The sequence below is a fragment of the Coloeus monedula genome (assembly GCF_965178545.1).
Source record: "Coloeus monedula genome assembly, chromosome: 13".
Lineage (NCBI taxonomy): Eukaryota > Metazoa > Chordata > Aves > Passeriformes > Corvidae > Coloeus > Coloeus monedula.
In genome coordinates, this window is record NC_138793.1 from 13096334 (window position 1) to 13109451 (window position 13118).

At 58.2% G+C, this 13118-nt stretch overlaps 1 protein-coding gene across 1 annotated transcript; it reads left to right on the forward strand.

The window, feature by feature from the left end:
- Positions 1–1640: 1640 nt before the first annotated feature.
- On the forward strand, positions 1641–12802 carry FA2H (fatty acid 2-hydroxylase; the record flags this gene model as incomplete). Its single annotated transcript, XM_082290181.1, has 7 exons — positions 1641–1907; positions 7683–7775; positions 9494–9636; positions 9740–9846; positions 11147–11319; positions 11814–12066; positions 12723–12802. The coding sequence occupies 7 exons, from the start codon at positions 1641–1643 to the stop codon at positions 12800–12802; spliced, it is 1116 nt and encodes a 371-aa protein (XP_082146307.1).
- Positions 12803–13118: the final 316 nt, after the last annotated feature.

Here is a 13118-nt window from a genome sequence, read left to right on the forward strand (position 1 = left end):
CAGCCAGGTGTCCCCTCCATCTCCCCCAGCACCCCACAAAGGGATAGTTTGCACCTGAGCATGCTTGGGGTCTGGGGTCCTTGGTTTGGGATTGGGTGCAGTGGCCTCCAGCTGAGAGCCCCAACTCATTCAGATCTGCCTCTGTCCCCCACCTTGCCCTCATGCTCATCAAAAAATCCTGAATGTCCATGTGAAGCCACCCTAATGCCCCAGAGGGCTGCGCCAGATTGAGCTCACCCACCACAGCCAGGACCACCTTGGCTATTAAAGGTATTGGGGAACCCCCTTGGGAGAGTGTCCCACTCCAGCACCTCCTTTGGGGTCTCCTCGCAACCTCTCAGGACTCATCTGGCCCTCCCAGCCCCCAAAGACCCCTCCAAGGGTCCCCCTCATGTACCCCAGGTGCCCTGCAGCAGCCCCAGCTCGGTGCATGCCCACCCTTAAGTCTTCTGCTCCTATCAGGGTGCAAAACCAATCTGCCCACCCAAAAAAGGACTTTTCCCCTGAGCAGGTGGCAGAGCCATGCCGGGAGCTGGGTGGGAAGGTGGAGCCGATGCCGGCCGCCACAGCAGGTTTTGCATACACCTTGATTAAAGACCTCAGTGAATGCCTGGCCAGCACCCCACAGCACCCCAGAGCCGGGGGGCTGAGGTGGTGTGATGACCCACCCTTACAGGTGGGGCTGGGGGGGGCTCCCCATTCCTGGGATGGCTAACCCCACCTTAATAACTGGTTGCAGCCCGGTGTGGCCGGCAACGCCAACATTTGCTGGCACGTGGCCAGCCCCTGTGGTCAAGGGTGTCACCCCAAAGCAGCTCCCCCCCACTTCAGAGGGAAAGCTTCCCCAAAAAGGCATGGGAAACTCCTTTCTTGCCATTTTTTATTAATTATTTGGCTGTGATTCTTCTGGGTGTTTGGGGCTGCCTCCTGCCCCCGGCTAATTTCAAACTTAATTATTAACACTGAAACAGCAAACAGCTGGGGAGGGGATGTGCAGGCAGCAAGTGACACTGGGGTGGGTTGGCCTCTGGCTCACTCCAGGAAGGACCCTGCTCTCCCAGGGCGCTCTGAACCAGGACTGGGGTTCTGCCTGCCTTGACCACCGAGGACCTTGGAAGGGGGTTGATATCTTGGGAAGGGTGATTCCCTCAGGGGTGCCTTATACCCCCCAGCTTCATCCCTGCTCCAGGGATGCCCATACTCCAGTTCCACCAGAGGGTACCCCAGTGCCCCCCCATAACCCATCCAAGGTTGCCCAGACCCTCTATTCTCCCACCCTGAGCGTACCCATGGGCCCCTGGGGGACACATTCCCCTCCCCTGGAGACGCCCCATTTCCCCATTCACCCTGTGGGTGCCCTGTGCCGCCCTTCTCCCCGTTCTGCCTCTCCAAGGATGCCTCATTCCCACATTCCCGGACGAGGGTACCTGCGGTGGGGCGGAGCCTTCCCACCCCAACCATGCCCCACCCGTCCGTGGCTGCCCAATGGGCTGCGGCGGGGCGTGGTCCGAGGGCGCGGTCTGGCTGCATATGCATGTATGCAGATGAGCAGGTGCGGGCAGAGCGCGGCGGCGGCGCGGCACGGCACGGCACGGGAGTGGACCGGGACGGGGACCGGGACGGGGACCGGCGGCGGGGCCATGGCCACGGCGGGGCCGCGGTCCTTCAGCGCCGCCGAGGTGCGGGCGCGCTGCGCGCAGGGCGCCTGCCTGGTCTCCTGCCACCGCCGCCTCTACGACCTGAGCGGCTTCGTGCGGCTGCACCCGGGTGGGGAGCAGCTGCTGCGCCGCCGGGCCGGCACCGACGTGAGCGCGGCGCTGGACGGGCCGCCCCACCGGCACTCGGCGAATGCCCGCCGCTGGCTGGAGCAGTACTACGTGGGGGAGATCGAGCCCGGCGACGAGCAGGTACCGCCGCGGGCCGAACCGGGACCGGGTGGGCATGGGCTCTAGGGGGACCTGGGGAGGGCATATACAGATGGCAGTCGCTGTGGGGTGTCCCAGGTGCCGGGTCCAGCGTGAACAAGGGCTATGGGGTGTCCCACCTCCTGATCCAGGATGTACAGGGTCTCTCTAAGGCACCCCGGGTCCCAGGGCCGGCATGTACAGCGTTTCTATAGGGCGCCCCACGTCCCGGGATTGGGATGTAGAGAGATTATAGTGTGCCCTAGGTCCTGGATCGAGTTTTGGTAGGGTGCTTCAGGTCTGTGCTCTCTGGGATCTGTGCAGTGCGGGGTCTATAGAGCATCTCAAGTCCAGAGTGCATGGAGTCTAATCTGTGCAGAGTCTGTAGGGCACCCTGGATCCAAACTGTGCAGGATCTGAGCTATACAGGGTCTGTAGCACACTCCAGGTCCAGGCTTCTCAGGGTCCAAGCTGTTCAGGTCATGCAGAGGCTGGATAGGCTTTGGGATAGAAGTTTCTGGGATGCATGTAGCATACAAGGTGTTTAGTGCAGCCAGATGTGTCTGAGCTGTATGGGACGTGGTGTGTGTTGGGTCTGACCAGGACAGGACCCCTAGCATCAGGCCCTGTAGGGTCTGGGATCTACAGGGGATGAGAGGTGAAGGGGACAGAGGGTGTTTGAGGCTCCTGGAATCTTGCATGGGTGGTGCCTGAGGTGTGCAGGGGACCCTGAGGCCCATAGGGTGCCAAGGGCACAGAGTCTAGTACCTACAGGGTCCCACTCCACAGCCACATCCCACCCTGGCCATGCTAGGAAGCAGGGCTGATGGGTAGTTCTGGGGTGCCAATGTGGCATGGAGGTGTTGGGGTCTTTGGAGGGATGCAGAAGATGGAGATCATTGTCAGTTTTAGCAGGACTGTATGGCACGGGGTGGGCAATGTGACAGGACACCCTTCCTGGCACTCCCAGCACTCAGTCAGGGACCAAGGTGCTGGCCACAAGGGTTTGCCAGTGGTGAGCAGCCACTGCTGGTGAGAGGAGCCCAGCCATCACCCTGACTGCCTGGTGTGGGGCATGGGTGTCCATGACACCCCCACTGCGCCAGCCCTGTGCTGTCCAGGCAGATGGGAAAGTTTCCTGGGGAAGTTCCGCTGCCTCTGGGTGTCAGTGGGCACTGCTACCCAATTACCAGCCCTCACCAGCACGCCGTGGGCAGGATGCTGAGCAGCGGGGCCAGCCCGGCCCCCTTCACTAGCCCAGCAGTGGTGTTCCCCTCTAGACATCCCTGCAAGGTCAGTGACCGGCCGGTCCCTCTGGCTGGTTGTTTGCTCTCGCTGGGTGTCCTCCCCAGGGCGCAGCCTCAGCCCCAGCGCCACAGACAAGGCTTTGTTTCAGCCTCGGTGCAATGCCTGCATTCTCCCCGGATGGATCCCGGCGATGGCACCTCCTCTGTTGGGACACTCGCTGAGCCGCCGCCTCCTTGCAGGCGTGACGAGCCCAACGGGTTGGGGCGAAGGAAGGTACCGGACGAACGGGTTCCTGCGCCTCAGCCCGCGCCGAGGAGAGCTGCCACCATCCCAATGCAAATACATGGCGTGATAACACCAGGGCGCAGGGAGATCAGACACTGCCTGGTGCCCGATAAACCACCCCAGGCTGTAATACACTGGGGAGGGATTAGAGCTGCCTGCTGCATGGTGAGACCACGTCTGGCATGCACTGATGTGTGAGCTGCTCTGCCCCACTCCCCACCCCCCAAAAATCCTCTCTAGGAAGAGGTGATGCCCTTGGTGGTGCTTGGGTTCATGCTTTGGGTAATTTGGAGCAGGTGTACCCCAAAGAGCTCTTTGAAGGAAGTGTTATGTTGCCCCAGTCTGGTTCCAGATCCCCACAGCTTTGCCAGGGCCTCTCCTCACCCGTTGGAATTCCCAGGGCTGTATCATCCCTGTGCTCAGGAATTCAGGATGCTGTGGTCCCACAGGCATCCAGCATCCTCCCCTCCTTCCCCCAGGCATTTCCAGGATTTTGGAAAGGGGGAAAAATATGTTAATGCAGGGGAGAGAAAGAAGATAAGATCCAGCCTTCATCCCACTGGTGTCTCCACGCCCCTTCCTGTGGCTCTCTCCTTCAGCCACAGGTCCCTTTTCTGCATCACCCAAACCCATTTGGCTAAGGACAAATTAACCCCTAAACATTTTATCTATGCAAGCAGGACATATAGGGGAGATCAAAGTGAGTACCAGTAATTACCTAAACTAGACAGTGAATTTTAACAGTCTCACTAGAAGGGAACTGGATCATCTAATTACCCCTCCAGTTTAAGCAATGAGAGACTTTCATCACAGCCTCTTTGGGGTGCATGATGTGGCTGTGAGTCACGGTAAATCCTCCAGCCTTCTCAGGTTTAGTGTCCTTCTCTTCCTCTTGCCTGTATTGCTGCACGTCAGGCTCGCCCTGGCTTTCTGTCCCAGCCTGAGTACACTTGGATGTAGGCGGGACACCTGAGGCACCCCTTTGGGGGTGATGTAACAAGAAGTGACTTTTTATATTGCTATTATGACTAGGAGGAGGTAAATTCACCTCCTTTTAATAGTCCTGCTGCACCCAGTGTTTAATGGGCTAAGACACAGCCTCATGGGTCTCTGCCAGCCACTGCCCATGGACCACGATACTGGTGGGATGGTGGTGCTGGGATGGTGCCACCACAAGCAAGGGCCTTGCTTGAGCTCTCTGCATGTCCTGGGGTGTCCTTACGCTACGTGGATGTACCTGCACTGCCAACAGACACTCCCATGTGGACACCAGCAAATTGAGCCTCTGAGGAGCTCAGTGAAGGTGCTGGGGCAGTGGAGCAATGCAGAGGTATGGTAAGACTCCTCTGGGTTTTGACTCACTGGGAAAATGGGTGGAAAAAACCCTGGGTCCAGGCTTTTGGCAGAGCGGCTGTCTTCAGGCAGCATTGCCCTGTCTGGGCTAGGGGGAGGTTTCCAGCTTCTCTGCCTGTGTCCCAGGAACACCGAGCCCTGTGCTGGACCACCCCTTCTGTCTGTGTCTGCTCACATCATAGCTGGATTTTGTTCTTTTAATGCTCCAAGTCCCAATGCAGGACAGCATTGGGGTGGCATGACCAGTGCTCTCCAGCTGGTGCAGGGCCAATGCCAAGCTCCCCATCTGGCCCACACCGGGCAGCCAGATGCTCGCAGGTGGATGCTGGGTCACCCAGTCACTGGATCATGCCATGCCCTGGGTTTTGGCCCCGTTGTCTACCAGCAGCAGAGCTGGCACCTTGCCGGGACTGCCACTCGCTTACAGTCGCAGCACCTCATGGGTGTTAACTTTCCCTTCTTACATCAGGCCCCTTGTTCATCTTCCCTGGCAGGACCTGTTTCCCTGGGGACAACTCAAATGCATCTTCACCACCCACACGTGGCAGCAGAGCCCAGCTCAGCACACCCCTTCAAGCTCCTGTCAACCCAACTCCTGTTTGGAGAAGAATGGGCAGAAGTCCCAGCACTGGTCTGGGTGCCATGGGGCTTGATCCCAGCAGGGCCCCTGCATGCTTGGAACAGGCAGGAACAGGCCACCCTTTGGGGAGCCAGTTGGGACATGCATGTGGTTTGCATCCTGGTTGCACCACAGCTCCCAGTCCTTTCAGTGCCAGCCCCAGGGTGAGCAAGAGGAGAGCCTTGCTCCGCCTCCCTGAGGAAGAGGAGGAGGAGGAGATAACTCTGGTGCTGAGAGAGAGCTGCCATATCACACAGGGCAATGGCATCTCACTGATGTCACCCAGCCCAGGTGCTAGTGGTGAGGTGGGATGGGAGCGCCCCACTGCATCTCCCTGACCTGGGAGGACCGGGAAGCCTCCAGGCATGACACAGTGCTCAGGCATCCATGGGCAGGGGAACTGGAGGTGTGTGAACTTTTCGGAAGAGGGAGAAGAGGTACCGGGCATTGCGTCAGCCCAGCTTTCTTAAGCATCCTTCCTGCTGCTGGCTAGGTTGTGGTGCAAGCGTGAAGGTGGAGAGCACCAGCCCATTTCTCAGGGCATGGATAAGCCGTTTCACTCTCTTAAAGCCAGATTTTCCAAAGCACATGCAGGGCAGAGGCAAAACCATAAATTCACCATGCTTTGCTGGATTTTAAGGCATCCCATCTGCCCTAGAGATTTGGAATGTCTGGCTGAAGGACAGAGTGTGCAATGTGGAAAATAGCAGTGGGAATCCTCACAGAGAGATGTGGTGGTACATGGCATCAGCTCATATCAGTACTCTGCCTGCAGTAAAATTGATGCCAGTGGGATTCCAGCCTGGAAATACTGTCTGAAAATATCCCCCGTCCTTCCCTGCCCGCTGCCCCAGGCAAGGGGCTGCCTCAGAGCTGGGTAATGCAGTTCCTGTACCAGCAGAATGAGGCTTGAAATCCGGCTAGCCCGGGAAATGGGGTGGAAGCACAGCTTGCAAGGAGTGCCTGCTGTCGGCAAACAGTGCCCGAGCCCTGCCTCGGCGTCCCCAACAAGGCACAGAGTAAAGTCCTCGTGTCCTGGCAAGGTGACACTGGTTCTCCTGCATCTCAGGCCCTCCTGCAGCTGCCAGGGCAGTATTCCCATCAATAGGGTGGCAGTGCATCCCCCTCGTAGCAGTGGGGAGAGCCTCCACTGAGGAGTTGGGAGAAAACCCTTCCTCTCTGGAAGCGGCACAGCTGGAAGCCCCGTCGGGAACGACTGCGCTGCGGCTGCCGGGCCCCGCCGTACCCTGCTCCGGGTTAATGGGTAACTCAAGGTGACAGAGCGGGAGAAAAGGCATGTTTGGCACGTCCTGCCCGGGGAGCCGGCGCTGCTGCCGGGGGGCACGGCTTGCTTGGGGTTTGCATGGGCACGCTGCAACCTCACCAAGCCCCCCACCAGCGGCACGGATGGCGCCGGAGCTGGCACAGCTACGGGAAGGAGGCTGGTGCTGGCAGCTGGCAATGTGTTTGCTTCCAAGCATCAGACAAGGCAGGTTTCTCCTGTTTCTCAGCCCGCCCTGGCAGTGGGACTGCAGCTGGGTCTTCGTCTTGCCACCACTGCACCAGTGCATTCCCTGTGCCTCAGCGTGCTCTCCTAAGCCACAGCCAAACCCCACCTGCCATATTCCATAGCCCATGGCAAAGGCACCCAGCCCAGTGTCACCCTGTGAAGGACACACTGCCTTTTTCCCTGGACAAGGTCCCTGCTTCTGTGTTTTTCCTTGTGCCCACAGCCAGCGTGGTGGCACCAGCTGTGCCACACCCCCCAGGTCTGCCAGCCCAGCTTTCTCAAGGACTGAAAAGTCAAGCTGGGCTTTTGTTGGATATCAGTGGGGTGGGAGGAGGGAGCACTAACCAGCAATGCCCCTTGCTTTGCTGGCAGTGGCAAGGTGACCCCTGCTATGGCACTGCCCGTTTGCAGGGGGAAATGCTGGCCCAGGGCCCAGAGTTTCTGCATTGCCACCCTGAAGCACCCATGCTGTCCCAGCAGCGGGCAGGGTATTCCAAACATGGCTCGGACGGAGGTTTCCAAAGAGCCCCGAGCCTGCGATGCTCAGTGCACGGTCTGAAGGGCAGCGCAGCTCACTGGCAGCTGCTTCCCTCAGGAACCTACTCTGCAGGAACTGACTGACTTAAATTCACCAGAATTTTCCCCATATTTATTTAGCAGGCAGGAGCTCACTCTGGCCATACCCCTGCGTGCTACAGCCATCACCATCCCCAACTGAATCCACCACTGATACTTCACCACAGGGTTTTCCTTCTCTTTTCAGAGCCTCTCTGAAACAGTGGATGAGAAGGAGGTGGCTGCAGCCCAGACTCCAGAGCAGGCAGATCTCTGCTACAAAACAGTGGATGTGGAGAAGGTAAGAGCCCTGGAGTTCCTCCAGCACGCTGTTTGCTGGAGTGCTCCTGGGAAACACCAGGTCTCCTTTTCCCTGAACGAGTGCTGGATTTCTGCTGACTTCTTGGATGGGAGGGATGGCGTGAGGGAGCCGAACTGATCCAGCCACTTCTGCCCTTTCTCCTGGTGTGGATGGCATTGCTCATGCTTTATTACACAGGTGTGGCCACGCTGGGAGGTTCCCATTGCAGCAGCGTGGGAGAGATGGCTTTCTCTGACAGTGGCTGTGCCCTTCCAGAGGGAAATGTTGCCAAGCCAACACCTTGCTTGCTTTTATTTCTTTCTTGCTTTATTTTATTGCTTTATTTATTTTATTTTTTCCCTTGCCTAAGCACTTGTAATGAGCAGTAAGGGATTCCCCAGCCCAGGCAGGGTGATCCCTGTGTGTCCAGGGTGCTTCCTGCCCTGCCAGCTCCTTTCCAAGCATGCCACAACAGCAGGAGTTTGTTCCCAAGGTGCCTTCGGCTGTCCCTGCCCTTTGTAGCACCATCTGGTCACCACAGCTTGCATGGTCCCAGCTGGTTGGTGGGCGTGCCTTTATTTTGTAGAAAGTTGGGGTCTTTTTTCGAGCAGGAGAACATCTTTCATCCCCCAAATTAATATTTTATCACTGAGCACCTTTAAAAGAGAACATGGCATTTCAAAGTGACCTTTTTGCTTTAACTTTCCTCTACCTCCCCAGTGGAGAATGGCTCTGTTCCCATCCCATACACCAGCTGGGGTTGTTTCCCTTCCTGTGTGATTGTGTTCATCCCTGCCTGCAGCAGAGCCCCCAAAATGCCCACAGCCACCCTGGCCCCTTGCCCTGAGGTGCCCCAGACCGAGCCATCCCCACCACTGGCAGCACAATCCCAGGTGCCAGGTTGCTGTGCCCGTGCTGTGTGGCTCAAGCAGCCCAAGGAGAGCTGCCAGTCCTGGGGTTCAGCTGGGCGAGCGTGGTTTCAGTCCTGGCGCAGAGGTGGAACCAAGAATCCACCTTATCTGGCCAGGCCAGCAGAAGATGCATCCGGGGATGTTGAGCAGTGGCAGAGGTGGTGCTGCCAGTTGTGGCTCCCTATTTTCATGCCATGCCAATATGCGTGCCTGCACAGGTCCCTTCCTCTTGCACCTGAGTTCAGCCATGCACAGCAGCAGTGCTGGAGTCTGTGTTCCCACCCTGTATTGCTGCTCCCCATCCCTTTGCACTTTGCTCCTCGCTGGGGTGCCCAAACAGCTGTGGTCTCCCCATGTGTCCTCTGCACAAGGAGAAATGTCCTTGGCTGGGGCAGTGCCGTGGGGATGGGATCCATGTGCTACCAGAGGTGTTCTGCTGGGGAATATTACTGCTCACTATCTAATCTTGGCAGCTCGAGAGGCAAAGAGCCCCAGTTATCAGGGCCTGATGCTGAGCCAGGTCTGGGTGCAGCCACCTTCACCTTGATCCACTGCAGGTACCTGGTGACACGGGTGAGCTAAGCCCCATGTTCATGGGTAGATGGGGCTGGTGTGTGTCTGGCCCCTTGTCTGCCCCGTGCTGGTGCTTGTGGGGAGCTCAGGGCACCTTGAAACAAGGAGCAACTGCCCTTGGGGTATGGGAAGAAGTTTGCAGCCCTAAATCCTGCTGCAGCGGCTCAGCTTTGTGCCTGGTACTGGGATGGTTTGTGGGTTCCACAGCCCTACAACCGCTGTCTACTCCCTCAGGACCTCGTGGACTGGCAGAAGCCCTTGCTATGGCAGGTGGGCTACTTAGGGGAGAAGTATGACGAGTGGGTGCACCAGCCTGTGGATCGGCCCATCCGCCTCTTCCACTCGGATTTCCTTGAGTTCCTCTCCAAGACAGCATGGTGAGATCCCAGGGTCTGCACTGTGGTGGTGCCTCCCCAGGGAGGGGGGAATGGCTCACCAGCCAGCAGGACACTCCCTCTGACATCTCCTTCTACCCCATAGGTACGTGGTGTTCATGGTGTGGACACCCGTGGTGCTCTATCTCAGCTGGGTCAGCTACACCTCCCTTGCTCAAGGCAACACCAGGCTCTTCTCCTCCTTCACCACAGGTACGAGCAGCAGCAAAGTTGTTGGGCTTCCCTTACTGACCCCACTCTGGGTATAGGGGCAGGACAGCCTTGGGTGGGGGGAGACCTGCATCCCTTCCTCATCCCTCCTTCTGTACGTGCTCACCACAAGCCACATGCAAGAGCAGCAGGTCAGCTGCACCTCTCCCTGCGGCCACCAGCGTGTCCCCTGCATGAAGCCACCGGTGCTTGCCCACCTCCATCCCATCCTCTCACCACAAGACTTGTTCCCCCCAGGAGATGAATAGAGGCACAGAGCCGGCTGACCTGGGCTGCAGCTTGCTCCTCCCTGCCTCCCATCCCTCCATCCCCAAAACTGAGCCCTGCCGGTGCTGGGGAGTGTTCCAATCGCCGCTGACGCCCACCTCGGGCCGCGGCTGAATGCCGGCGTGGCGGGCGAACAAACCCGGCTCTCAGCGCCGCCGGCGCCGCACAGTGCGGGGCTTGTTTCCCCGAAGCGCCTGTCCTTGAATCTCCCACTGTCTGCTCCCTGCTCCCCCGGGAATAACAAGCGTGGCCGGGGCAGGCTGTCTTCTTTGTTGTCTTTTTGTGGTTTTTTTTGTTTTGTTTTTTTTTCTTTTTTCTTTTTTTCTGGGTTCCCTATTTTTTTTGCAAGGTGCCACCCAGTGCCAGCTGTGCCCGGCTGTGGGGTGGAGAGCGCCTGCTGCACAGGCACCCCCTGCTCCTTGTGGCATTCGGCACCTTGCTGCCAAGTTTTGTAGGGTTTTTTTCCAAAAATAAGCAGATTTTAGGGGAATCCAAATTTTCCTAGGAAGGACACAGGGCTGGCAGCCAGCCCAGAAAGAAGGAGGTGGCTGAAAAATGTTCTGCGGGGGAAAGTGCCCAACAAATCTATTCTTTTTCCCCAAAAAAGGAACACCAACAGCACTGTTTTACTGTCACGAGTGCTGCCTGTGCAATTAAGGTCCCTCCTGCCGTGTTCTGGTGGGTGAAGCAGCTTTGTAAGGATGACACAGTCCCTAGAGTGCACGTCCAAGCCCCTGTTGGCATCTGGAATGCAGGGACCCCCCCTCACTGGCTTCCTGAGGCAGCAAGAAGCTCACTGTTTGTGTAAATTAATGGGAATCAAAAGAAAATGTGGTTTGGAGCAGTGCTTGGGCAGGTAGCTCCCTAGAAGCTCAGGGCAGGAGGTGGATGGGAGGTGGGAGGGAGGGAGGGAGGGAGAGCTGAGCATCACCCTGATGCCAATGGGAGGATGGTGATGGATAAATGCACCCGCACATTGCCTGCCCTGCTGACCACCGCACATCTCGTTGTGTAGAGTACTCCATCCCTGTCCACAAATACTGCTTCCCCTTCATCTTCATCCTGGGAATGATCCTGTGGTCCCTGCTAGAGTACCTCATCCATCGCTTTGTCTTCCACATGAAGCCACCTGCTAGTAACTACTATCTCATCACCCTGCATTTCTTGCTGCATGGGCAGCATCACAAGGTGAGTCGCAGCTCCCGCCTCCGCTGGCGCCTGCCGGGCCGTGGGAATGGTGGCCTTTGCCCCACTGGAGCCTGTTAGTGCATGGCCTTTGCCCAGGCAGAGCCTGTTTGTGCCTGTTCAGTGTGACTGGTGGCATCCCAAGCGAGGCACTTACCCAGTACCAGCGAGGGCTGCAAAACAGCCTTGGAGGAGCTGGAGTTAAATTTGCAAGCTCTGTGGTTGGGCAAGGGGAAGACCAAAAGAGCCATAGGATCCCTCTAGCTTCGCTGGAGGAAATGGCCCTATGGAGCTTGGGCACTTGCCAGCTAAAGCCACCACCTACCTGGCCACCCTGGCACGCATGGAGGGCTGCTCTCACCACCGGGTACAACTTCAGAGAGGGTTTTTGGTGTTGGCTTCTCCCAAGTGGGTTTCCCCAGTGCTCGGCAGGGACGTGCTGGGGGAGGTAGGGTGGGCTAGGAGCTGCCTGTCCCACTGTCCCTCTCTGCTTCCAGTCTCCCTTCGACAGCTCCCGCCTGGTCTTCCCTCCTGTGCCAGCCTCGCTGGTGATCGGCTTCTTCTACGGTGTCCTGCGGCTCCTGCTGCCCGAGGTGCTGGGGCTCTCGGTGTTCGTCGGGGGACTCTGTGGCTACGTCATCTACGACATGATGCACTATTACCTCCACTACGGCTCCCCCAAAAAGGGCACCTACCTGTATGGCCTGAAGGCTTATCACGTCAAGCACCACTTTGAACACCAAAAATCAGGTAGCACCATGTTTCCCATGCATGCTGGCAGGGGCAAGGGCTGTCAAAGTCCAGTCTACCTGCATGTGTGCAGCTGATTGCTCCAAAATATTTGGGATGGGGAAAGGCAAGCACTGCCCTGCTGGGGAAGCAGCATGTGAGGTGCTGTAGCTCATGGGGAACATTTCCTGGCTCCTGTGTTGAGGATGGGGAGCCAGAGCAGTGCAGGGGTGCAGGCAGCAGCCCGCCTCACTGGTGGGCATCACTGCTGCCTGGGGATGCCAGGGCGGAGGCCAAATCCCCATGATGCTGGGATGTGGGTGCCTGTCCCTGCCCAGGGCAGCATCTCTTCCGGCTGGGAGGCATTGACAGGTGTAGGGTGAGGCCCTGGGCTTCCCCACATCTGTCCCACACCTTCTGTAGCCCAGTGCTTGCTCAACCTGCCCTTTGCCCGGTTTCCTAGGAGAAAGCGCCCCATCCAGATAAGCTATCATCCATGGGGCTTGTTGGCATGGCGCAGCCAGCTCCTGCTCCCTCTGCTCTTCCTCCTTGCCCTCACTTTGCCTTCCTCCCTTCCCAAAACGTGGACACTCCTCCCTCACCAGTTAACACAGAGCCCTTGCAACACCTCGATGATGGTGGTGCTGTGGGCTGAACACTCTCTTCCCTGCCCACAGGTTTTGGCATCAGCACACGCTTCTGGGATTATCCTTTCCGGACACTCATCCCTGAGGAGACCTTCAAGAAAGAGGACTGACAGACCCAGCTCAGTGCTCAGCTGCTGGCTCCATACCCCCTGGACTGGGGCTGGTGTCCCTCCCCAGCCCCCAGCAAGGCCAGCTGGTCCCTGCCCCCTCCCTGGGGGCTGTGCCACAGCAGTGACTCCAAAGTGGAGCATCCCTGTGGAGTGCTGTGGTCCAGCTGTGGCACTGGCAAGGGGATGGGGGGCTGAGGATGGTGGGGAAAGGGGAGGAAGAGGCTGTGGGGTTCCCTGGTGGACTCCTGCCCCTACCTCGCTGCCCTCCCACTCCAGGCTATGGATGCACGGGCAGATCTGCTGCCTGAAAGATGAA